A 26,857-nucleotide genomic window follows, 5' to 3' on the forward strand; every position below is an offset into this window, starting at 1 on the left:
CCACGTCAGGCGACGAGCAGCCGTCAGCGCCGCGCTGCCACCGAGGCGGCCCGGAGGCTCGGCCGCTGGCACCGTGGCTCGTTTGGGGTGCTCCGCGCCGCTGCGGGGCCGGGACACGTTGCCAGCGCGGAGGGGCGGGCGGCAGCGGGGGCGGGCGGGCTGTGCCGTGCCACCCCTCGTCTGTCTCCGCCTCCCGCCGGTTTGGGTCCAGCCCTCCCGGCGGCGGGGCAGGCTGCGCCGATGTGCTATGAGAGGCTTTAAACGGCAGGTGCGGGGGAGCAAGGCACACGCGCAACCGGCGGCTGCTGCGGCCCGGCGGTAGCGGCGGGCGGGCGCCTTTCGGCTCGGCGGGAGCCGCGGCGGAGCGGAGCATGTCGGTGGCGACCGGGGGCAGCGAGACGGCGGCAGCGGGCGGCGGCGGCGGGAACCGTGTTTTCTTTCAGAGCCCCCGCGGCGGCGGCGGGAGCAGCGGCTCCTCCGGCGGTGCCTCCCGGGAGGACTCAGTGTCGGCTCCGGCGGCGGTGGTGCAGGTCCAGCAGCGGCGCCACCAGCAGGGGAAAGTGACGGTGAAATACGATCGGAAGGAGCTGCGGAAGCGGCTGGTGCTGGAGGAGTGGATCGTGGAGCAGTTGGGGCAGCTCTACGGCTGCGAGGTGCGGGGCCGGGGTGGCGGGCTTTCCGGTACCCCCGCAGTCCCCCCGCCTGCCACTGCCTCCCTGGCCCTCGGCATCCTTCTCCCGCCTCGCGTCGTGTTTTGGCTGCGGGCAGGGGAGAGCTGGCACCGCCACCTCCAAATGACATTCCCGGCCCCCCGCCCCCCTCCTTGCCGCCGCCCCGTGCCTCCGCGGTGCCCCGCCGCCGGGCAGGGGTGCTGCTCCCCCGCGAGGCGAGCGGCAGAGCACTGCCCTCGGGGCACTGGTGGCTGCTCCCACACAGCCGCCTGCAGAGCGGCCGCTCCGCACCCGGGGCGTCCCGGCGTTTGTGGCAGGGCCTGGGGTACCGGGCGGCGCAGGGCTCCCGGCGCGGTGTGTGGCCGGGAGCTGCTGTCCCTGCGTGCCCTCAGGGCGGGGCGTGGAGGGTCCTTCCTTGGCCGGGCGGGTGTCGGTTCCCGTTAGACGCGAGCTCGCCGTGGCAGCCGGAGGGGAGAGCGCTGTGCTGGGGCGGGGTGGGGGGAGGAGGAGTGAGCTGTGCGGCGCCTGGGCGGAGGCGGCTGTGGCGGCTGAAGAACTCTGCTCCCCGCTACACCGCGGTTTTGTATTGCTCCGTCCTCCGGGAGCGGGGTGCGTACTAACTGGACCATTACAATGAGCAGTAGCGTCGTTAGGATGAGAATCGAAAATGCTTGGGGCTTGTATCACGTTCGTAGGTATAGAACCTTTTTTTGTTTGTTTTCTGTTACTCCGGGTAAGAAGTGTTACAAGAATGAAGGATAGGCAGATAAAAGGATTTTCCGAGATAATCCAGAGGCATAGTAACTCTCTTCCATACAGAAATGACAACGTTGTAAGCAATAGGAACTATCAGTACTCGATTTTGTCAATGCTCCATTAGAAATGTAGACCTTCTAGTCCCCAGGGAGTCCTACCTCTGGGTATTTGCTGTTGTAAAGGTTCAAAATGTTAAGTCTAAACTGAGGTTTGTGCATCCTTTTCTCATCGGTAATCTGATTCACTTCCATTGGGTACTTCTGAAGTGACATTTGTTGAAACCAAATACCAATTTTGCAGCTAGCAACTCTGCAGCCAGCAGCTTACCCCGGGGCTCCTGGTTAAGATATTGGCTGTAGAGGAAGTCAGATGTGTGTAAGGGGCTGAGTATCTTGCACATACAGAATACGAATGTTTAAAGAAACATCCTTTCACTTAAGTAGTTGATCATCGCCTTTTTCAGGAGGATTTGCCCTCATAAAAAATGTGTGTGTGACCAGCTAACCTCCCGTCACTGTTCACATCTGTGAACTAAGGGAAGGAACGATACAAATGGGAACTGTGGCTAAAAATAAGCAGTTGTAACTCTTCAGATTGGTGCGACTCGCCTTTCTAGCTTCCTGATTTGTTGGACCACAGAGCCTGTAGACTGCAAGGATTTTCTGAGGTCCGAAGTGCTTAAAACAGCTTGCATGAACTGCTGATTTTGTCCGAGTGAGCTGATAGTGTAGCTCGTAGCTGGCCTACTGGTTTGGCTCTCATTCAAAAACACCAAGCTTGTTTAGGTGGGCTGTGTGCTTTTGACATATAGGCGTAGTTTTTCTGTGTAACAAAGGCCCCAAACCAAGGTCCAGAGCAATTATTGCTGCTCTGGCAAGCCAATTATTTGAATACTGTAAAGGTGTGGGGGGGAAGGAATTCTTTACTGTCGTTGCTGCTTCCAGCTGAAATAGAAGGACAACTGCATTAAGATGGGGACCATATATGGCTGTATAAAATTAACTTTTTTACAATGTGATTTCTAAGGTGACATTTAGGGAGGAAATGATTTGCCACAACAGCTCAATGTTTTTAGCATTGAAGGTTGAGGGCAAAATGTTTCAAGTCTTCTGCTCTTTGCTGTTATGCATGATCTCCAGCCAGTGTCAGCACGGATGACAGTAATGAAAAGGTCGAGCAATTAATATGCTATCAGAATAAAGTTGAAGATGCAGGATGAGTGTAGTGATTAAAGGCAATAGCAATATAATGTAAGATGCTTTACTTGAATCTGCTTGAATTACTTTTAGGCTTACAGATGTAGCTTTCAGGCTGAAACTTAATCACCTATGCAGACAGATAATAACCCTGTCTGAGGCAGGGTGGGGGGGGGGGTGTTGGGAATTGCTCGTTTTCACTTCTGTGGAAGGTCTACTATAGCTTCCCGATGTAATGACACAAATTCTGAAACGATCTGAAAGAGCCATTGAAATGCTAATCCTGGAAGAGCTAACCAGCCTCAGTGTTTCATCACTAGCCAGTCTCAGTATTTCATCGCTATTCTGATTTGGAGTTCTGTTTCTAAGGTGCAATCTGCTCCATTCCTGGGAAGAGCAGAAATAAGTAGGAGGGTGCTTGTGTGGTGCACCAAAAGTCTGCAGGAAAACTCGTATTTCTCTCTGGAATTGCACAATGTAGTGCCTGCTAATGGGTTTTTTTCCCCATTTAAATAATGCTTTCTGTTAAATTATGATGAAATTCATCAGTAAGTGGATACTTGCAGAAAGACTCCCTTTATTCATTCAAAACTAGACCTGTATTCATAGATCATCAAGTACTTGCAAGTTAAGTCAGCTATAAACCTGTCTTGGCTTGGTGACACATTAGGAGGCAAGGTTGAGAAATGAGGAGACAGATTTGTTTGTGTTCTTTTTCTGATGGATCTTGTCTTTAGTGGTACAATTTTAGTTTTAATAATTGGACACCAACAGGATAATGGAGTTGGGTGGAAGTGATTTAGAAAGACCTCTCTGAGGCTATCCGTGATGCTGCCAGCAGATCTGTGATAGAAAAATCAGCTTTAGAAAGGTCACTTCGACGTGAGGAGGGCCAGCAAGAAGGATGTTCACAAAGGCCTGTAGCAACAGAATGAGGGGAAATGGTTTTAAATTAGAGTAGATTTTTGTTGGACATTAGGATGAAGCTCTTTACTGTGAGGGTAGTGTAACCCTGGAACAGGTTGCCCATGGCAGTAGTTGAGGCCCTATCCTTGGAGATATTCAAGGTCACAGGGCTCTGGGCAGCCTAATCTAATGGAAGATGCCCCTGCTATTCTGCAGAAGGAGCTGGACTAGATGACCTTTGGACGTCCCTTACAACCCAAACCATATGATGCAGTCTTTAGGGATAAAACTCAGTCTGAATGGTAAAAGGTTACTAACATTGAAAACTTTAATAAGACTAGAGAGTCTTAAGCAGCATTCATTTGGCAGCAGAACCTGTCAGGCTAATTTACTTGGGTCATGTGCTTGAAATCACTGTGGCTGTCTGCTCCTGGAACTGCTTCATTAAAAAAAATACTGCAATCCATTTGTTCTGGTTTCTGTGAATGCTGAAACAGGTTGTGGACAGACACATATTGAAAATGCATTGCCTTAATTGCAGGACTTGCACTGACTTTGGTGTTGACCTTTCCTATGCATCTTGGTTCTAAAAATAGTTGTTCCACAGACACTTGTTTTGGGCATTGTAGGTCAAGAATTGCTAAACAATGCTGCACAGAACAACTTACATCATTGTTATTCATCCCCTAATGGTGTGTTACTTGTAGTTCATCATGAGTGATGGCAGTCTGGTTTTCCAGATGTATGATCTACAGTGTGTGTACCTGCCAGAGTTGTGCAACTCTATTAATAATAATAATAATAAATGCCACTGGATTTATCCCCAGGAACCATTCAACTTCGAGGGGAATTACTACACTCAGAGGTCTTGTCTGCCACAGTTACACCATCCTCTATAAAGGGGAGAATGCTGATGAAATAGGCACACAAATTTTGCAGTGTTAGTAAATAATGAAGAAAGATTTTGCTTGTGCTGTGAGCTGAGCATTTTGTTTTTATTGTAGAGATTTGATGTACAAATCAAGTGAGCTCTTAGATTTTGTGCTCTGGAAGTTGAACGTACAACTTACCTTCTAGTGTGAGATATTGCTGAGCTTAGTTGGATAATCAACTATTTTATTAGTGTATGTCATGTGAGAAATTAGTGCTTGTCAGAGAATATGGTGTTGGTCTGGAAGTAACAGGGATTTGTGTCCAAGGTTATTCCTTTTTTTTTTTCAGGGCAAAATACCCTGGAACTCGATTGAAAAATTTGCCCCCTCAGGCATTCCCTTTTAAGAATACAAAGCTATGTCAGGCTGAGAATTGTCATATGTAAGATTTCCTTCCACCTCCTGTTGTAAGTACTGTAAAGAAACGAGTGGCAAGAAGCTCTGAAATGGATAAGGGATATGATGTTAGTAGGGCAAATGTGACCATTGCCTTAAAAAGCTATTCTTGGGATATAGCTGGGAGAGAAGGGAGTGATTTAACTTGGTCCTGCATGGACTGAACTCTCTTCTCTTGGGTGCTCTTGACTACACTGCTGGGGAGCACCCTGTTTGGTTGTCTTCCTGAAGCTCCTGGGATATGCTGACAGTAACAGCTCGTCCCTCATTTGTAGCATCAGTGAATCTGTCAGTCGTTACATGTTTCGGTTCGAGCTAGTTGGTGCTAGACAGGAGATGACAAAAGGAAGACCCTTGTTTAGGCTGGAGAGAGAGATCACAGAAGTGAAAACTTCCTGGCCTTTCTTTTCCTCTCATGCTGCACCAATGTTTTGGCCATAGTGGCAAAGCTAGTGGCAAGGTGTAAAGGGCGGGTGGAGGGTTGCAACAAGGTGAGTTGTCAGTGTCAGGCTTTCTGAAAAGGATGGGTTTTTGCAAGAGGCATTCTAGTCCCTTAACCTCGAGCCCTGAACCGGTTGCTGCCTTGACTGTAGCTTAGAAAGTATGTTTTGCCTATTGGAGCTAGGTGCAGACTGATGGGTGGTGGTGGTCTACCAAGAGCACTGCTGGGTATGTTGCCAACTAGATGCTGCACAAGGTGTTAGTTCCCTTGTGTGTGCATCCAAATGGATATGCCTTGTGGTTTGATGGACTTGGTTGGAACTTTCTCTCTTCCTGATTTCTGGGTCTGTATTTATGAGGAGGCAGTGACCATCTGCCCGGTATGGACCACGTTCTCCATCCCACTTGCTCATGGGTCAGTGGCTCTGCACACCCTGCAGATCCTGTGTGTGAGGCAGTTGCTATGGTTACCAGTGATCTGTTTTGCTCCTGAGTTTGAAAGAATGCTAAAATGGTGCAAGGACTTAAAGGGCTTCACCCCACACCTCAAACAGCCCATCCTTTGCAAAACAGCCTGGTCAGCATGATGCTTAGGCTGCCACGTAGTGATGTGGACCTGATGGTATGACCAGGTACTCCTTATTCCTTAGGCTATGGTGAGGTAATGTTTAAAATGAATTATTCATTTCTCAGAAAGGCGTTCAGGAAATTGCTGAATAAAACACTACAGAAACAAACTTTGCTGACTCTCAATAGACTTCCTCTAACTTGGCCTGAGATCTCGAAAGCAGGAATTACGTGTGGACTCCTTTCTAAATGGATCAAAAGTGCAAAGAGACCGAGAGGGCTGTGAAAGTTAGAAGGCGTCACTCCTGAAAGGGATGCAAGTCAGTAGGAAGCATAAGAAAGGCTTTCTTCAGGGTATTGAGTATTACAGTCTAGGTACACTGGAGTAAAGTACTTGGAGGTCTATCGGATTGCTTAGAAATAGATTTGGGTTATTGGATGGCTGTTACAGATGTCAGATCTCCACACTAGAGAGGTGTGAACTTTGGAGCACTGTCTTGAGGGCTGCGATGCTGTTTGACACAGCTATGTCAGCTGACAGGTTGCTGCGATCAGAGAGCTACAAAGGACGCGGGCAGTGCTGATGTAGCAAAGGCTTCTTGTATCGTGTAACAACCGCAGCAAGGCATTTGAATTCCAAGAGCAGAAAACAGGAAGCCAAAAATGGCCTATAAAGTGCATGTTGCTGTAAAACAACCCTTTCAAAATGAATAGTGCTTCTTCCAGAGAAGGAGAGGGCTTAAGTACCTGTGAGGGTGCCAAGCACCTGACGGTTGTGAAGCCAGAGTCTTTTGTTGCTAAATGGCTGCTTAAACTCTGATCCTGAATTCTAAAGACTCCAATATAGTAGGAAATGTACCACCAGTAAGCTACTTTTCTCCTTTTTACATGCAAAAGAATTTAAGACAGTTATTTTTCTACTATTTGGGCTTTCTATAATCTGGATGTTCTTTCTGCACCAGTCATGATTCACTGTTTTTATCTTAACCATTAGCAGTCCTCTTGACATAGTTTAGAAGCTTTGCAACATAAATGCTCATCTTTCATCAGCTATTCCATAGCACAGCTTCTGTGCTTTCCCCCTCTCCGTTCAAGATTCAACTGGTCTGTTTCTTGAATTGCTGGGTGTGGTTGTTTTATAACAAGACAAAGAAATAATTGATTGCTTGCATCACTCAATATTTTATAGTCTTGCTACTTAAAAATGGTGGCTCCCAACCGTTATGGCTACAAAGGCTCTTCTGCCTTTAGGCACACTGCTTTACATAGTCAGGGCTTGATTATCTAGGGTAATAAGGGTGGGGAGAGGGTGGAAACAGAATGTGGATGTAGTGGAAAAAATGTGTACTAAAAAGTAATTATGAACTGTGCTGTAAATCATGCAGTGAGCATACAGCTGAAGGGAGAAGTGGAGGAACCAGTCAATCTACCCCTTTGTCCCACTCAAGCTCATCCACGTTACTTTTGGACTTGAGTATGGCTTGGATATGTTAGCGCTTTTGTAGCACAGTTAAACTGCTACATGGATTATCATCAGAGAGCTGAGAGCTGGTTATAGAATCATAAGATCACAGAATTGTTTCCATTGGAAAAGACCTCCAAGATGATAGAGTCCAACTGTCAACCTGACACCATCTTCTTTGAAGATGCTGGGCTGACCTGAGCACTCCTGGTCCCCCTGTACCTCTGTATTCTGACTGAGTGGAATCTCTCCCATGTTCTCATAGCTTCACATTAGCTGATCTAAACTGTACTATGGAAGCAGACACCTGAAACAAAAATAAATGTGTTTAGATGAGGAGAGTATGTCTCTCATGACACATCTGCTTGTTCCTAAAAGGTGTAGGGAATGCTTCTAAATAACTATTATATCCAGATAAAAACATGTTGTACCTGAAGTAAGACTTCATTTTAGAAGTGAATGTGATAGCTCAGGGTAGTCACGAGACAAAATGAATTCTCTATTGGTTCATTCCTTGTTAAGGCTTGCTGAAGTCCTGTTTGCATTCTCATAGTTCTCCCTTGAGATTAGCTTGTGTCCAGCCACTGAGGAGGTGCTGTGCTTGGCCCCCAAACCAACTGAAAAATCCCTGAACAATTTTGTAGTGCCTGTTACTGTACACAATGTGTGTGAAGTGGTGCTCTGAGACTACAGGGAATGAATGCCAAGGAAAAAAACTATGCTATCCCATGTCTAGCCTGATTCAGTCCAAATTGTGGTCACCTTGTCTTTTGTTAACACAGGTGCTAAAGAGAAAGCAATACCAATTTAGCCTCATGTCTGCCTGCAGTGTAAGAAAGCAAAGCTGTCATTTTTTTCCTCTTCTCTTTTTATTTCCCTTCCTTACATCTAAGTCCACAAACTTCTGTTTGACAGTACAAATTGAGTAGGTTATACATGGCCATCCATCTGTGTCACTGCAGCTTTTGGCTGCCTGTCATGAAACACTGGCAGTTTCTTATGCTGTCTTCGCCATGTGACATGTGGAATTATGGAAGTCAAGATTTCTAGAAGCTATTAATTTTGGAGAAGGGAGGATAAAATCTCTGCTGTATGCAGTCCATGTAGCAGCAGTGTGACAGAGTGAATCATCTGAGCAGAAGTACCCACTGAAACAAACAAAATCTTCTTTGAAGTGATAAGTATTTAATTCTGAGGATTGTTTTTGAACAGCAGAACTGTTACTGATTTGGTGTTTTTTTTTGCTCTAGGGAGTGTGGTATCTATTCTTGGAACGAGTTCAGTGTGATATCTTTTAACTATTTTCAGGAGGGAAAATGCAGATGACAGCCCCACAAGTCATCTTGAATCTTTTGAATCCATATGCTTATCAGTAGTGCAGATCTAGTTGATTTAAGCCTAGAGAAAAATCATACCAAGTACTATAGATCTTTAATTATCAGAATGATGGTAGTTTAATTGATTCATAATTATCAGAATGATGGTAGCTTGATTCAGTGTAATACTCTTCAGCATGTGGAGCAAAGCTAGTACAAAAGATAGCATTGAAGTGGCCTGCTGGTAATTAAATGCTTAGCTTGTGCAGTGCTGTTGCTCTGCAAGCGATGGAGGAGCACTCACGACTCTGACTGTGCTGCCAGCAAAGGGACCACACAGTTCTGTGTCGGAGTTGGTAAATGCAAATGATGGCACAATCAATGACTAAAAAAAAATCTCTTATCCCACTGTCTTAATAGGATTATTTTCCAGAGCACAGAATTGGGAAGGAGGTCACAGGGTCTGCTTTCCTGTTTAAAGAGAAGCTCTTTGTGTTTTTTAACTTACTTTTTTAAAGGAATAACTTGGTTATATGGTGTTTCTCCTCATATAATCTCCATACAATTTCATAAAGCAGAGAAAGACAAACTTTTTCAAGCTCACATGCAGGAAAGTGCCTTTTGCTGTTCTCCCCTCAAGCCTGCAGGGAGGGGGGGGGAAAAGCAGTTTTAGTGCTACCTTCTACCATTGAAAGCCATGGTGTGGGGTGGGGGGGAAAGAAGAAAGGAATTTTGAGTACTCTAGAACACCTGGTGACACCACATCTGTAGTATTGTGTCCAGTTCTGGATTCTGCAGTTCAAAAGGGACAGGGATATACTGGAGAGTGTCCAGTGGAGACTATGAGGATGATGAAGGGTCTGGAACATCTGAGAGGGAAAGGCTGAGAGACCTGGGGCTGTTTAGCCTGGAGAAGAGAAGACTGAGAGGAGATCTTATTAATGTTTATAAATATCTGAGGTGTGGGTGTCAAGAAGAGGGGGGCAGGCTCTTTTAAGACAATGATGTCCTGTTAAAAAGACAGGGGGCAATGGACACTAACTACAACATAGGAAGTTCCACCTCAACATGAGGAAAAACCTCTTTACTGTGAAAGCTCTGGAGCAGACTGCTCATAGATGTGGTGGAGTCTCCTCCTCTGAAGACTTTCAAGACCCATCTGGATGTATTCCTGTGTGACCTGCTCTAGGTGATCTGGCTTTGGCAGGGGGATTGGATGATCTCTGGAGGTCCTTTTCAACCCCTAACATTCTGTGACTCTATGAACAAAAGACCAATCCTTGCTTGGGATGGTATTATCTGGATTTTCACTCCAGTGTGAAATGTAAATAGCTTGTCCCAGGTTAACACAGCCTGCTCTCATAAGCACCTTGACCCAAACCCAGACTGGAGGGAAAGTAATGTAAAAAAACCATCTCTGGGTTGAGATAAAGAGTTCCACTGGAAACAATGCAGTACAGTTTCCTTAGCCTGTTTGCAGAAAAAGCATAGCAAAATGAAGAAGCAGCAACAGAAGCTACAACCTACTTCTGAACTGCAGCCTGCACAGCAGGCCAACACCCCAAAAACCTGGAAATGGGAGTCTGGAACCAAAACAGGAAGCCTCTCATGTTACCATCTGAACTTCAAGCCTCAGAACACTCCAGCCAGCACTTTCATTTTGAAGTTGGCATGATGGCAGCATGGTATTGAGTATCATCAGCAGATTCAACTCAACCCAAGACGTTCTCCACCTCTTATTCTACACCATTTATGTCTTGCCCAGCAGCAATTAACATCAGACAATATACATTGTACATCATTCACTGTCCATTCTCACTTAAGACGAGATTGCTTTGTGGTACACAGAAGACTTTTATCTGCTATGGAGCTTCACCCTATTCCAGTACAGTCTGGATCAGTCCATGACCACTAAATGGTGGGGCTGTGTTTCCACCCCTAGGGCAGTCAGTTCCAATGACTTCTTCCATTCCTTCAACTGAAAGCAAGCTGTGGCTTGCTGGTGGTCAGCATCACAGAATTAACCAGGTAGGAAAAGACCTCTAAGAATGAGTCCAACCTATCACCTTGCCCTTCTAATTAGCCAGCCAAACCATGACACTAACTGTCTCATCCAGCCTCCTCTTAAACACCTCCAGGGATGAGGACTCCACCACCTTCCTCAGCAGCCCATTCCAGCATCCAATGACTCTCTCAGTGAAGAACTTTCTCCTCACCTCAAGCTTAAATTTCCCCTGCCGCAGCTTGAGGCTGTGTCCTCTTGTTCTGGCGCTGGCCACCTGAGAGAAGAGAGCAACCTCCTCCTGGCCACAACCATCCTTCAGGTAGTTGTAGACAGCAATAAGGTCACCCCTGAGCCTTCTCTTCTCCAGGCTAACCAATCCCAGCTCCCTCAGCCTCTCCTCGTAGGGCTGTGCTCAAGGCCTCTCCCCAGCCTCGTCGCCCTTCTCTGGACACGCTCAAGCATCTCAATGTCCCTCCTAAACTGGGGGGCCCAGAACTGAGCACAGTACTCAAGGTGTGGTCTAACCAGTGCAGAGTACAGGAGCAAAATGAACATGTCCAGCTGCTGAGATCCCCCTGTCATATTGGAAATACAGGTGAGTTCTAATTGTAGCTGGATGACATCAGATTGCACTGTCTGTATCTACTAAAGCTTTGTACTCTCGTGCGTTCAGCTAGCCAAGGCAGCAGTTCTGTACAGTCTGATAAACCCAGCTGTACCTCTCCCTCATGTGGGTGAAGGCAGGGCCCCTCTAATTCTGTCTGGAATCACTTGCACCTTGTGAAGATGCTTTGAGAGTTCCTTCAGGAGGATCAGAAGCAGTATCAGCTTGTCTGCTCTCTTTGGGTGATTTTCCACTGTGAATTGAGGCAGTGTTCTTCTGTGGAGATTTTCTTTGTAATTCACAGGCTTGCACAGCTGGGACTGCAATAAGTTTTTCCATGACACTTCCTTATGACCTCCCTGAGGTCACATAAGTAAAATCACAGGGTATGCCATGGTATGTACCTCACAGATTCACTTCTTGCACAGGGAAGTATCTGCTCCTGACAGCTGAAACATGGGACCATCCAGATGGGAACAGGACATTTTCACTTGGATTTACTTAACTTTCTGGGCCAGTTCTTTCACAGGTAAACCTGTGAAGACCTGCACAGAGGAAGAGAGGCTTCCCTTAGATTGCCAGAGCCTGCTAGTCATTTCATCCAACGTTTGCCCTTGACCATTAGCCAGGGCCAGAGATAAAGACTTAGTGACTACCTCTGGCTCTTCCTCTTGTTCCCCTCTTGATCCTGATTCACCCTCATCCTTTGCCAGGTGAGCTGCTTTCTTTGTATGTTTCTTTTTCTATACAAGGACAGCTGATACTGACATAGGCTGGTTCTCTGGTGCAGCTGCCATGCCTGCTGTTGAGGTCTGGGGAGGAATAGCCACAGTGCTCTCCAGTCTGCCTGTGGGTTCACAGACCTTCTCTTGCCCTTGACCACTCTGAACAGCGATGAGAAGGGTTTGATAAGCATGGGCCAAGCCCCAGTGCATTGCAGTGATTTCTGTCTCTTGGGAACCAATGTAAGACTTTTCCCAAACATTCCACCAGCTTGTCAGGATTTTACACTTGCTCAGGGGTGAAATTCCAAACTGCTGGAGGTGACCACCAGCCTAGGCACTTCTCCATACTTTCTCACACTCATAATTATCCAGCCCTGAGTCAGATCTTCAGGTCATATTCTTGGGAAAGACCTGCATCACACTGGATGAAACCTAACACGCCAGTAACCAACATGGCAACGGCACAGCTCTAAGCTGTTTTCCTGAGGTGACAGACCAGCACCCCAGAATACACACACAGGACCCCAGCACGTTGGCTGCAGGCACCCCTGGAAAGCAAATGCATCAACATAGCAAACACGTCACAGGAAAAAAAAGCCAACACCAAACCACAAACCTTATGTAAAACTTTCTTAGCAAACTTCAAGGCTGAATTGAATCTTCTTGTTATCTCAACCCTTTAGTCTTCTGCCAAAATTGACTGTCTTGGTTAAACATGTCCTGCTTTTTCAGGCCTCACATTGGGCACCAAATACAGACTGTCTTGGGTTAACACAGCCTGCTCTCACAAGCCCCTCTGCCCATACACAAAACAAAACCCCCCACTCTGAGTCGCGATGAAGAGCTTTGCTGGAAATGACACAAAGCACAATTACCATAGCCTGTTTGCAGAAAAGGCACAACAAAGCCAGCAACCTCCTGACCTGCAGCCTGCACAGGGGAGAAGACCAACACCCCCAGAACCTGGGAACTGGGAGCAGCAACTGGAACAGGAAGCCTCTTACGTTACGAATCAGTGTCGCTGTATATATTAGTTAGTGCTGGACTAAACAACAGCCACACAAGGATATGTGGATGTAGTACTTGAAGCTGAAGCCATTTATTGCTATTGAAGCAATCTTTTTATATGCCATCTACAATTTGTGGTAACTCCACCAGTTATGGAGTACAGTGATTGGGTAAAATACTGTTTTTAACATTCTTCTTGGATAACAGTGAGGTGTTGGCAATCATAGAATCATAGAATCAACCAGGTTGGAAGAGACCTCCAAGATCATCCAGTCCAACCTATCATCCAGCCCTATCCAGTCAACTAGACCATGGCACTAAGTGCCTCATCCAGGCTTTTCTTGAATACCTTCAGGGACAGTGCCTCCACCACCTCCCTGGGCAGCCCATTCCAATGCCAATCACTCTCTCTGACAACAACTTCCTCCTAACATCCAGCCTAGACTTTGCCTGGCACAACTTGAGACTGTGTCCCCTTGTTCTGTTGCTGGTTGTCTGGGAGAAGAGGCCACCCCCCCACTTGGCTACAGCCTCCCTTCAGGTAGTTGTAGACAGTAATAAGATCACCCCTGAGCCTCCTCTTCTGCAGGCTAAACACCCCCAGCTCCCTCAGCCTCTCCTCATAGGGTTTGTGTTCCAGGCCCCTCACCAGCTTTGTTGTCCCTTCTCTGGACACCTTCCAGCACCTCAACATCTTTCTTGAATTGAGGGGCCCAGAACTGGACACAGTACTCAAGGTGTGGCCTGACCAGTGCTGAGTACAGGGGCAAAATAACCTCCCTTGGCACAGACTGCTGTCAGTTCTTTGTTCTAAATTTACTATGCTTCTGTACAAATGTTATACAAGGCAAGCATACCAATTCACTATATTTCTAACCTTCATCTTGCATCAAGGGTACACAGGGATGCACTGTAGCTGACTGCCTTCCTCAGTTCCCACAAATCAGAACTTCAAGCTCTCCAATACTTTGTTCCAGCTTTTTGAGGCTGGCGCAAAGGCAGCACAATATTGAATGTCATCAGCTTATTCAACAAAACCCGTGACATTTCTAAATGCACTTTACTACCTGTGCTTAGTCTGGGAATCATCAGGATCAAGTGATGACTGCAGTAGAGGGGCCGGAGTATCAAAACTGATTGTGTTGTAGGTCATTTATAGCAAAATCTGTCTTGCCTAGGTGCCTGCAGATGGGGAGAAAGGTGCTTGTTATTTCATAGAATTGATTTAGCAGAACCTGGGAAAAAACAGGATGCTAGTTGCTCGAGTTCCTAACTGATGCTAGCATTAGAATGATAACTTTGAGGTGTGCAGTCCCCCTTGCAGGGTGGCTGCCCCCGTCACCGTTCTCTGTGATTGAAGAGAACGGGGAGCAGCTTGATGCAAGCTAAGTGCATTGCATTCCAAACATGTGTTTTTATGCCTTTCATCAGAAGGCTACAAATTGTATTAAACTGTAATTGGTTGCATGTACTTGCATTAGAAATTACATACTAATTGGCATAGACATTCATCATATTCTCTCAACAACATGTACGTCGTGTTTGAGCAATCTCAGTCAGCAGAGATAGGCGAAAACCACAGGCTCCAGCCTTACATTTCTTTGTATTTGTTTCTGTGATGGTTTGGGTGTTCCCCTCCCCCACACACTTTTGAAGATCACCCAGACTAGACTCAGCCAGCTCTGGAAATATGAATGAAGCTTATATTTACAGCTTAGCTCAATACACAAGCAGATATTTACAGTATATACAGTTATAGACAGAAATAGACAAGGTAAAATGTAATACAGGAACACAACAGCCCTCCCAGAAACATGAGTCCCCAGAAGGGGCTCTCAACCACTCCTTCACCTTCCTCCCACCCCTCTCAATCTTACCCCAGTCCCAAGGAAGAATGGAAGTTCAGCCAGAGGGTTAGGAAGCAAAGTGGATTAGCCCAAAATAGAGGGTGAGGTTAGAGAGATGCAGCTCAGCCAGCAGCCCCAGTAAGAGTGATGCCCAGTGTGTTACCTGTGTTTTGACTTATACATCTCAGCAAACCTATGAGGGAAGTAGACATCACTCTTGTTTTCATTTCACAGCCTATGATCTAGTCCTTCTCACCAAAACATTCTAGCTAGCTTCAAACTAGTACAGTCACACCATTCTTTAGGGTCATTCCAACCTTCCATTTTATCTTAACTCAGCACTTCTGAGCTTGTGCACTCTCACCTGTCCATGGCTTATGCTCCAGTGTACCATACTCAAACAATTCTATAGAATCACTACACTTACTATTACTATTCCCAACAGAGGTGGCTTAATTAACTCTAGCATTTTGACACCTTTGCTTTGAACAGAAAGAATGCCTTGAGCTTCACATTTTAAAGGATAATACCTGAAGAATATTCCCCCCCACCCCCTTCTCTTTTATTCTTAAAAAAAATGTCTAGGTGTTCTGGAATAATGTTGTGCTTCATCCCCAAAGAGGAGGACACTTTCTGGCTGCTGCTTCAGTCAGTGATGTGAACCCCAGTGTGGTGTTTGGAGGAGTACTCTGCACTGGTTAGACCACACCTTGAGTACTGTGTTCAGTTCTGGGCCCCCCAGTTTAGAAGGGACATTGAGATGCTTGAGCGTGTCCAGAGAAGGGCGACGAGGCTGGGGAGAGGCCTTGAGCACAGCCCTACAAGGAGAGGCTGAGGGAGCTGGGATTGGTTAGCCTGGAGAAGAGGAGGCTCAGGGGAGACCTTATTGCTGTCTACAACTACCTGAGGGGTGGTTGTGGCCAGGGGGAGGTTGCTCTCTTCTCTCAGGTGGCCAGCACCAGAACAAGAGGACACAGCCTCAGGCTGTGCCAGGGGAGATTTAGGCTGGAGGTGAGGAGAAAGTTCTTCACTGAGAGAGTCATTGGACACTGGAATGGGCTGCCCGGGGAGGTGGTGGAGTCGCCGTCCCTGGAGCTGTTCAAGGCAGGACTGGACGTGGCACTTGGTGCCATGGTCTGGCCTTGAGCTCTGTGGTAAAGGGTTGGACTTGATGATCTATGAGGTCTCTTCCAACCTCGGTGATACTGCGATACTGAGTCGATTGCTGTCAGCTGGGGCAGGAGCAAAGCATTTGCCTCTGTACTTTTCCCCCTGAGAGCAGGCAGAGCTCAGAGCTGTGTTTAAAAGGAGGCTGCATGAGGCATTTGGTGCCATGGCTTAGTTAATTAGGTGTTGGGTGAGAGGTTGGACTCAATGATCTTAAAGGTCTTTTCCAACCTGCTTAATTCTGTGATTCTGTGAAATTCTTGTCTTAGGTTTCTTTTCCAAGGAAGGTAACAGAATTCCCTACTTTTGGATTATGGTTGAATTCCTCCTCTTAATAATGAAAAGTAACTCCTCTCAGCACAGAAATTGATGTGGAGAGGAGTGCTGGTGGAAACTAGCTCCCTGGCAGCCAGAAGTATCACGGCTCTTGCTTCAGCTGTCATAGTTGGCAGTAGTATTAGTTTACTAGTCTCCTTAGCTAAAGATTTTGTTGACTTGCTGTTTGATATGCAGCTGCTATTTGTTTAGTAAGACCAAATTCTTACACACAAGATTTGCTTTAGCATCTTGAAGTAATTCTGATAACCAAGGAATGCATTTATGTGAGGAAGCAAGGTAGCACTCCCCCGCTTTATAATCTCTGGAGGTTATCTTTGCCTCAGGTTGCCTTGCCATGGAGGCTTCCAGAACTACTTCTGTAAAAGCAAATGCATAAACAAAGTGTCCCCTTTGTCTTCTTTTTTTCAGTAGGTCTCTGAATGATGATTTTTTTTTTATTTTGTTTTTTTCTTTGTTTTAACTTCATATGGGATTTCACCTTAAAATACGTAATGACTGCAATTGGTGTTAGAGTTGTTAGCTTAACCTGGGTGAGTGCAGAGCATTGGATGTGGCAAGTGGAAGGAGGAAGTGCCATGTGCCAAAATACATTTTGTGAGTCTGATGGAAACACTGGAATCAAACAGGGCCCATACAGCCTTTAAACTCCCTTCTCCTGGGGTTCACCACCCTCTGTGGAATAGTCAGAGCAGATTATCCCACTTTTAGATCTGGAACAGTTTGGTGAATTAATTTCAAACATCCCTCAGGCACTCTTATCTTTTGCAGTACTGGGACTTGACTGGGAAGTGAGGTGGTGTCTCTGGCCCCTGGGCAAGAGGAGTGCCTGCTTTAAAGCATGTTAGAACTCCTGCTGGTATTTGCTCACATCAGTGGACCAGAGCCAAAATGCATTGGCTGCCAATCTCTGGCCTGCCTGCTGCTTAAAATTAGCATCTTGGGGAAGGGAGAAGTCTAGCAGTCCTCACTGTGTAGAGCATATTGCTATGTCCAGGCATTACTTGAAGGAATGACTTGCTATTTGTAGCCATCACAAGCTCTCCAGATCTCTTGTGGACTAAATTTCTCCAAGAAGATTACATTGCTGTGAGATTCTCTAGGATATAAAAGCACTTTTTTTATGTCACTGAGTAAAACGTTTTTCTCTACCATAGATGGCAGACTTCTTGCCTTCCATGTCAAGTCTGACAGTGTCTAATACTTCTGACTAAAGAAATACTGGCATTTGAAAACTGTTTCTCACTCCAGTGTGATGGTTTGGGTGTTCCCTGCCCCCCCTCGCTTTGGAAATCACCCAGACTAGACTCAGCCAGCTCTGGAAATTGAATGAAACTTATATTTAGAGCTTAGCTCAATATACAAGCAGGTATTTACAGTATATACAGTTATAGACAGAAATAGACAAGGGAAAAGGTAATACAGAAACACAACAGCCCTCCCAGAAACCTGAGTCCCCAGGAGGGGCTCCCAACTGCCCTTCCACCTTCCCCCTACCTCTCTCCACCTTACCCCAGTCCCAAGGAAGAATGGAGGTTCAGCCAGGGGGTTAGGAAGCAAAGTGTGTTAATCATAGAAAAGGCAGAGAGGGGTGAGGTTAGAGATGCAGCTCAGCCAGTTCCCCAGCAGAAGAAGTTGTGCCTGATCTATGTTTTGATTCTTGTTTTTATACCTCTCAGCAAGCCAATGAGTGAGGTAGACATCATCCTTGTTTTCCTTCCACAGCCTGTAATCTAATTCTTCTCACCAAAACATTCTAGCTAGGCTCAAACTAGCACACTCTAACTAATAGCTTTAATGGATTAATAAAGCAGTGTGGTGAGAAGACCATGATTATGTCAGGTACTGGGGTCGGAGTGGCTGGAGAGCAGCCAAACAGAGAGGGATCTGGGGGTACTGATTGATACCCGCTTGAACATGAGCCAGCAGTGTGCCCAGGTAGCCAAGAGAGCCAGTGGCATCCTGGCCTGCATCAGGAATGGTGTGGTCAGCAGGAGCAGGGAGGTCATTCTGCCCCTGTACTCTGCACTGGTCAGACCACACCTTGAGTGCTGTGTTCAGTTCTGGGCCCCCCAATTTAGGAGGGACACTGAGATGCTTGAGTATGTCCAGAGAAGGGCAATGAGGCTGGGGAGAGGCCTTGAGCACAGCCCTACGAGGAGAGGCTGAGGGAGCTGGGGTTGGTTAGCCTGGAGAAGAGGAGGCTCAGGGGTGACCTTATTGCTGTCTACAACTACCTGAAGGGTGGTTGTGGCCAGGAGGAGGTTGCTCTCTTCTCTCAGGTGGCCAGCACCAGAACAAGAGGACACAGCCTCAGGCTACACCAGGGGAAATTTAGGCTGGAGGTGAGGAGAAAGTTCTTCACTGAGAGAGTCATTGGACACTGGAATGGGCTGCCCGGGGAGGTGGTGGAGTCACCGTCCCTGGAGCTGTTCAAGGCAAGGTTGGACGTGGCACTTGGTGCCATGGTCTAGCCTTGAGCTCTGTGGTGAAGGGTTGGACTTGATGATCTGTGAGGTCTCTTCCAATCCTGATAATACTGTGATCCTGTATGACTCTTACTATGGAAGTCAATTTGCACACAGCTTCCCAGCATAGAGAATATAAGTTCTGCAGGCTGGCAGACTTTTACAGGACTGCTGAAGCTGAGTTGAGGAGTGCCATTCAGAGGCCTCATCTCACCTGCTCTTTCCTTGTGTTCCTTCAAACAGTGTGATGAAGTAATTAATCCTTAAGTGCCCAAAGTGTCAAACCTACTTAATTGCATTGCTATTTAGTCTAAATTTCCAGAACATAGAGGATCTGGTGTTGATCCTGTTTTGTTGAAGTGTTTTCTTAGAGTGCGTTCCTTGGGTCTTTTTCACCTTCACTCTGAAAAGTAAGCAGTCAATCTGTCAAGTTTGTACCTAAGTGTGGAGTGGCCCTGGTAGTCAGGGGTCACACTGGGAGAGCATGGTACCAGCGTGGTGTGAGTGAAGTAGAAAACTGCTGATATATCTCAGGAATCCTCTAAAGTGCTAGGTCAGCACTTGGGAATTTTAATCCAGTGCTGTATGAGTTTTGTTCCTTTCAGAAAAGGAAATGGATCTTTTCAGAGGCTAGAAAGTTAGGTCCAAGTAAAGCTGTATTGGCATGGAAATGCAAGGATGAGGTGTGGTAACCCGTAAGAGTCAAATGCCCTGCAAATCCCCCCTGTGTTTGCTGGCTGTGGAGCTCCTAACATGCTCAAACTTTGCTTCCACATAGTGCATTTTGCTCTCTCAAGTGCTTTCTTTTTTAGGCAATGATCTCCAGCTTCTCTGTCTCACCATTGCCCTCTGTGGTGCAACAGTGCCCCATGGACTTAGCTGTGGCATTCTTCCTATATGCAGAGTTATATACCAATAGCAGGGAAGCAGTCAGCTGAGCTTCTGTTATTTGGAGGTGGAGAGTGACCTGCTATTGTGAGTCATGCAGAGGTAGGGATGCCCTGGGACTGCTGTGTGAAAAGTCATTCCACTAGCTAGCCTTCAAAGCACCAGCATTTAGAAATCTCCCCATGGCTTGGCTTCTGGGCTTCTCAGAGATGGCTGTGTAACAGTGGTTTAGCATACAACATGTGTTAGCTAACACCAAACTGCTTGTGCCCTCTGTGAAAGCAGATGACAAAAACCATGTTGTGTCCTTCCTATCTGCTTTGGAGTGTTTTGTTTAGCAGAAGTGACAACCAAGCACAGACTGAGTGTGATCTTATGTTTATATCATAGAATCATAGAATCAGCCAGGTTGGAAGAGACCTCCAAGATCATCCAGTCCAACCTAGCACCCAGCCCTAGCCACTCAACCAGACCATGGCACCAAGTGCCTCATCCAGGCTTTGCTTGAACACCTCCAGGGACGGTGACTCCACCACCTCCCTGGGCAGCCCATTCCAATGCCAATCACTCTCTCTGTGAAGAACTTCCTCCTAACATCCACCCTAGACCTCCCCTGGCACAACTTGAGACTCTGTCCCCTTGTTCTGTTGCTGGTTGCCTGGCAGAAGAGACCAACCCCCACCTGGCTACAACCTTCCTTCATGTAGTTGTAGACAGCAATGAGGTCTGCCCTGAGCCTCCTCTTCTGCAGGCTGCACACCCCCAGCTCCCTCAGCCTCTCCTCATAGGGTTTGTGTTCCAGGCCCCTCACCAGCTTTGTCACCCTTCTCTGGACACCTTCCAGCACCTCAACATCTCTCTTGAATTGAGGAGCACAGAACTGGACACAGTACTCAAGGTGTGGCCTGACCAGTGCTGAGTACAGGGGAAGAATAACTTCCCTTGTCCTACTGGCCACACTGTTCCTGATGCAGGCCAGGATGCCATTGGCTCTCTTGGCCACCTGGGCACACTGCTGCCTCATATTCAGCTACTCTCTACCAGCACCCCCAGTTTGCTTTCTTCCTGGCTGCTCTCCAGCCACTCTGTCCCCAGCCTGTAGTGCTGCTTGGGGTTGTTGTGGCCAAAGTGTAGAACCCTGCCCTTGGCCTTGTTAAATGTCATCCCATTGGCCTCTGCCCACCCATCCAGCTTGTCTAGGTCCCTCTGCAGGGCTCTCCTACCTTCCAACAGATCAACACCTGCTCCTAGCTTGGTGTCATCTGCAAAGTTACTGATGCTGGACTCAATCCCCTCGTCCAGATCATCGATAAAGATGAATACAAGACTTTTGCTTTGGCAGTAGCAGCAAATGTCATGCTGAGATTGGATCCATGTCATGGGTGTGGTTAGGAAGTGCTGGATGCTTCTCTCTCCCTCTGCTCAGAGTAGTTTGTGATCAATGCCTCTTCTCCATTTAGCAATTTCACACTCTAGCGATTCCTTTAGACTTCTGTAGAGATGCACAAATTAGACATCAATTCCTTAACCAGTGTGTAATGGATATTTTTGGATATGCTGAAGTTGTTTTGACAGCTCAGTTATGAAAATGGTAGAATACCAGTGTTAGTACTAAGGAAGGCTTAATGAAGTCTGAACCTTAGAGTGACTGCATGTCAGTTCCTTCTCTGAGCTTACAAATGATACTGCAGTTGCAGCATGCAAGGTTCTCTGCTTTCTCTGTGTAATGAGCACAGGTGCACTCTGCTGGCTTTAAGAAACTGACCTAATGGCTGAATGAAATGCCTCATGTGCTGCATGTATTAACATAGGCATGTGTGGGGGGCAGGCAAGCATTTTAGTGCCCTAAAATGTTTTGCTTCCAATTGCATCTTCTCACCAATTGATTTTATTCTGTGTTATGATAAAGATGATAGAGAGCTACAGCCCTTGCGAAAGAGAATTGACTTTTATTGCCAAAGTTATGGGCACCATGAGGTGGAGTGTTCTCAAAATTCAGAATCTGATGGCAATTGATCTTGTGTTTCTTGTAATGCTTGTTTCCCATGATTTAGTAGCAATGGCAGGAATCCCAGAGGACTTGCTGCTCTCTCTTGTTTCTTCTACACTTCCACCTGCTGAATACGCTCCTGCTTTTAGTGCCTGCGGCTCTGGGGTAATTTAACTTCTCAGGATGCCTGCCACAAGGTATCTCCTGCCTTGAGAACTGCTTATAAATGTAGGCACTTTAAAAGGATGGAGTGGTTGGGAACTCTTTTGGGGAACCTTTCCCCTAAAAAGGGCAAAGGCTGCAGGTGCTGGGGAGATGGGGATTGTCCCATCATTCCTCCACTTACCAGAAAGTGAAGATTGAGTTCTATGCTGTTCTAAACTTCATGTCTTTGACTAGTGGAGAACAAATAATGAATCACAGAATGGTTTGTGTTAGAAGGGAACTCAAGGATCATTTAGTTCCAGCCTCTCTGCTATGGTCTGGGACACCTACTTCTTGACAAGATTGCTCAAGGCTCTGTCCAGCCTAGCTCTGAAGACCTTCAGGATTGGAGCCTCTACTGCTTCTCTGGGCAACCTGTTTGAGTGTCTCACTGCCCTCAGGTGGAAGAATTTCTTCCTAATGTCTAATCTAAATCTAGCTTCTTCCACTTTAAAGCTATTACTGTCACTACATGTCTTTGCAGAGTCCCTCTCTAGCTATACTGTAAGCCCACTCCAAATATTATAAGCCTGCTATAAATTCCCAGAGCCTTTTCTTCTCCAGGCTGAACAACCCCATGTCTCTTAGGCTGTCACACAGGAGGGATGTGATAGCCCTCTGATCATCTTTGTGGCCCTTCTCTGGACCCACTCTAACAGTTCCATGTCTTTCTGCTGGCTCACATTGAGCTTCTCATCAACCAGCACTTCCATGTCCTCCTCCTTAGGACTGCTTTCTATCCATTGTCTGCCCAGCTTATATTTCATAGAATCAGCCAGGTTGGAGGAGACCTCCAAGATCATCCAGTCCAACCTAGCACCCAGCCCTAGCCAGTCAACTAGACCATGGCACTAAGTGCCTCAGCCAGGCTTTGCTTGAACACCTCCAGGGATGGTGACTCCACCACCTCCCTGGGCAGCCCATTCCAATGCCAATCACTCTCTCTGGCAACAACTTCCTCCTAACATCCAGCCTAGACTTCCCCCAGCACAACTTGAGACTGTGTCCCCTTGCTCTGTTGCTGGTTGTCTGGGAGAAGAGAGCAACCCCCACCTGGCTACAATGTCCCTTCAGGTAGTTGTAGACAGCAATGAGGTCTGCCCTGAGCCTCCTCTTCTCCAGGCTGCACACCCCCAGCTCCCTCAGTCTCTCCTCATAGGGTTTGTGTTCCAGGCCTTTCACCAGCTTTGTTGCCTCTCTCTGGGGATTGCCCTGAACCAGCTGCAGGACATTGCACTTGGTATTGTTGAACCTCATGATGTTGGTGTTAAGTCATCCATCGAGCCTGTCAAGGTCCCTCTGGATGGCACTCCTTCCCTGGTGTGTACTGATCCACATATGTGAGTAGTTGTCTCTTTGCTGGCTCGCTTCTGGCAGCAGGGGTGCAGTCAGCAGAAGGTGCTAGTCTGATAAATATCAGTAATTGTTCAGTAGCCTGCTTTCTTTCTGTGCTTCCAAGGCCCTGATCCGTCCTTTCTCTTCTAGTCATTCTCTTCTATGTCAAATACTCACCAAAATATTCCCAGTAGTGGAAGAGAGTCCAGAGCTCAGAAGTCAGAGCTTGTAGGGACAATGAGATTTAAAGTAGTTTGTTACCAGTTTGTTTCTCTTGCTGTAGAGGTTGCTTTTTTGCCACCTCTGCAGTTGCCACCTCACTCCAAGCCTATCACTAGCAGATGATTGCATCTTAATAAATGGCTTTCTCATCAAGACTCTTCTGTTCTGCTGGACCACTAGGTCCAAATGTCTGAGATACAAGCTATTGCAACAATGAAATTAGACAGTTTTGAGTTGATGTTCTCTGCTCTTTACCTCTTAGAGGCATGTTATGAGGCAAATTTATAATAGAAGCAATTTTCCACTTGCTGAGCCCAGCTTAATGCTTATGTAGTTTTAATACTCCAGCTATGATATGAACAACTTTATAAAGTGATGATTTTTCTACATTAGTTTCCAAGTGCCTGGTTCATCCCCTTACATTGTGCCATCTGCTGTTACTGCAGGCTACCTATTTTCTTTCTTTTCATGTGAATTAAAATGCAAAAAGGGATAAAAAGAAAGGTCTGGGTAAAACCTAACCTATGCATGCCATTATTTCCACAGTGCTGAGGAGGAGGAGCACTTGAGATGTGCTTCTGAAACACTGCAGCAGACCTGCCTTGATAAAGCAGGTTTCTTCCCTTCTGATTTTCATAGCTGCAGTTCTAAGCATAAATCAGTGACGTTGGAGTATGTCTGCCTGTCCTTCCACACTGGTTTGCTTTTCATGTTGACTTCATCCTGTATGATTGTTTCCTTTAGCAGTCATCCAGGTTTCTTGGTTTTGTTCCTTTTTTTTCAAGTGGCCAGTTAGCAAATCAAAGTGAAGGAAGTTGCATTAAAACCTAGTCTGGGAATTTCTTGTCCCAGAAGACAACAGACACAGCAAGGCAAAAAAGAAAGGAAGCCATCTGTGAGGTAGCGAAGAATGGCTCACGGAGAAGCTGTGTGCAGAGCAGTTGCCTTTCAGCTCTGCTGCAACAGATGAGTCTTTGCTTGCTATAGGGCAACCAGCAACAGAACAAGGGGACACAGTCTCAAGTTGTGCTGGGGGAGGTATAGGCTTGAGGAGGTTCTTCACAGAGAGAGTGATTTACCACTGGAATGGGCTGCCCAGGGAAGTGGTGGAGTTGCTGTCTGTGGAGGTGTTGAAGCAAAGCCTGGATGGGGCACTCAGTGCCATGGTCTGGTTGATTGGATAGGGCTGGGTGATAGATTGGGCTGGAGAAGCTTGGAGGTCTCTTCCAACCTGGTTGATTCTATGATTTATCAAAACTCTTTCTTCAAGCAATTCAGAAACTTAATACATGTGTTATAGTAAGGACATGAAAATATGCAAAGACATGCTTGTTTGGCATTACTCTGACTTAACATTTGAGGTGCTGCATGAAATGAGACATGGAGTGGAAGCTGGGGGAAGAGGAGCATGATCTCTGCTCATGGCTGCCTATGAGCATAGACATGAAGCTCTATGAGGCTCAGCACTGTCTAATGGAATACATTTTTGGAACCCTCTTCTCCTTAAAAACGTGGAAGGCTGCATGTTTAAGCTATTGGGGTTGCCAGAAGAAAGGGCTGGCCTGTTTTAGTCTCTTTTGTGCTGTTGGAGATGTGGGTGCATGGTGATCTGGTCCACATGTGAGTTTGTCCCAGGACCTTAGCCTCCCATAGCGCAGTGACTGGCCAGGTGGAAGTGCAGAAACAACATAATTAAGATGGGCTCTGTGTTTTAACTTCTAGTGACTATTATGAGGGGAAAGAGTGCCTGCTCAGCAAGTTTACTGATGACACCAAATTGTCTGCACCTGGGAAGGAATAATAAGCTGCACAGGCTGGGAGGCGATCTGCTGGAGAGCAGCCCTGTGGAGAGGGACCTGGGAGTGCTGGTGGGGAACAAGTTACCCATGGCACAGCAATGTGCCCTGGTGGCCGAGAAGGCCAATGGCATCTTGAGGTGAATTAAGAAGAGTGTGTCCAGCAGATCAAGGGAGGTTCTCCTTCCTGTCTGCTCTGCCCTGGTGAGAGCCCTCATATTGAGTACCGTGTTCAGTTTTGGGCTCCCCAGTTGAAGAGGGACAGGGATCTGCTGGAGAGGGTCCAGTGGAGGTCTACAAGGATGATTAGGGGACTGGGAGGCATGGCTTATGAGGAGAGGCTGAGGGACCTGGAGCTGTTTAGTCTGGAGAAGAGAAGACTGAGAGGGGATTTGATAAATGTTTATAAACATCTGAGGGCTGGGGGGCAGGAGTGGGGGCCCAGGCTCTGCTCACTGCTCCCTGGCATAGGACAAGGATGTAAGCTGCAGCACAGAAGGTTCTGCCTCAACACAAGGGGGAACTTCTTTACTCTAAGGGTCCCAGAACCCTGGAACAGGCTCCCCAGAGAGGTTGTGGAGTCTCCTTCTCTGGAGACTTTCAAGGCCTGTCTGGATGTGTTCCTCTGTGATGTGTGCTAGATTATGTGGTCCTGCTCTGGCAGGGGGTTGGACTTGATGATCTCCTTGGGTCCCTTCCAACCCCTAATATCCTGTGAGCTTGGGATCTCTCCTCTGTTAATTTGTGAACCATCCCTTCAAGTCTTTTGATGCCCAGTGATGAGCAGCAGTGGTGCTGAAACCGACTTCTGGTGAAAACACAGCTGCAGAGCAGAGGCCAGTGAGGATGGCTGGCAGGGGAGAAAGGAAAGGAAGAAAACCCCAACGCAGCAGAGGAAGGTCAGTGGCAGCTCTGTGGCTGGCTTCCCAAATGTGAGGAATTTCTTACATGAGCCTTGAGCACAGCCCTACGAGGAGAGGCTGAGGGAGCTGGGATTGGTTAGCCTGGAGAAGAGGAGGCTCAGGGGTGACCTTATTGCTGTCTACAACTACCTGAGGGGTGGTTGTGGCCAGGAGGAGGTTGCTCTCTTCTCTCAGGTGGCCAGCACCAGAAAGAGAGGACACAGCCTCAGGCTATGCCAGGGGAGATTTAGGCTGGAGGTGAGGAGAAAGTTCTTCCCTGAGAGAGTCATTGGACACTGGAATGGGCTGCCCGGGGAGGTGGTGGAGTCGCCGTCCCTGGAGCTGTTCAAGGCAGGATTGGACGTGGCACTTGGTGCCATGGTCTAGCCTTGAGCTCTATGGTAAAGGATTGGACTTGATGATCTGTGAGGTCTCTTCCAACCTTGGTGATACTGTGATACTGTGAGCTTGGCTGGCAATGTCTCTGCTATTGGCTGCAAAGCTGGTATTTGGTGGGAGATCCTGCTTTTCACTGGCTCATGCAATGGCCTCACCATGCTTAGTGGGGCCTGTGGGGGCTAAGGTGCAGCGTGCAACCCTGGGCCTTGCTGCCATCCACCCAGCACACTCATCTTGCACCTGTAAATGAAAGCCTGCTGGAGGTAATTAGAAGTAGAGCAAGAAGGAATAGCCTCAGGCTGCAACTGGGTTGGTTTA

At 47.1% G+C, this 26,857-nt stretch overlaps 1 protein-coding gene across 1 annotated transcript in view; it reads left to right on the plus strand.

Annotated features, from left to right (window-relative positions):
* The first annotated feature begins 204 nt into the window (after positions 1-204).
* The window catches only part of PPP1R14C (protein phosphatase 1 regulatory inhibitor subunit 14C), a 69,998-nt gene continuing 43,345 nt past the window's right edge, over positions 205-26,857 (plus strand). The window contains exon 1 of the mRNA XM_064158307.1: positions 205-653. Coding sequence (XP_064014377.1) covers positions 372-653 — 282 coding nt within the window. The 5' untranslated portion in view covers positions 205-371. The remainder of the gene's footprint in view (positions 654-26,857) is intronic.

This window comes from Pogoniulus pusillus, chromosome 18 (assembly GCF_015220805.1).
Source record: "Pogoniulus pusillus isolate bPogPus1 chromosome 18, bPogPus1.pri, whole genome shotgun sequence".
NCBI classification, from domain to species: Eukaryota; Metazoa; Chordata; class Aves; order Piciformes; family Lybiidae; genus Pogoniulus; species Pogoniulus pusillus.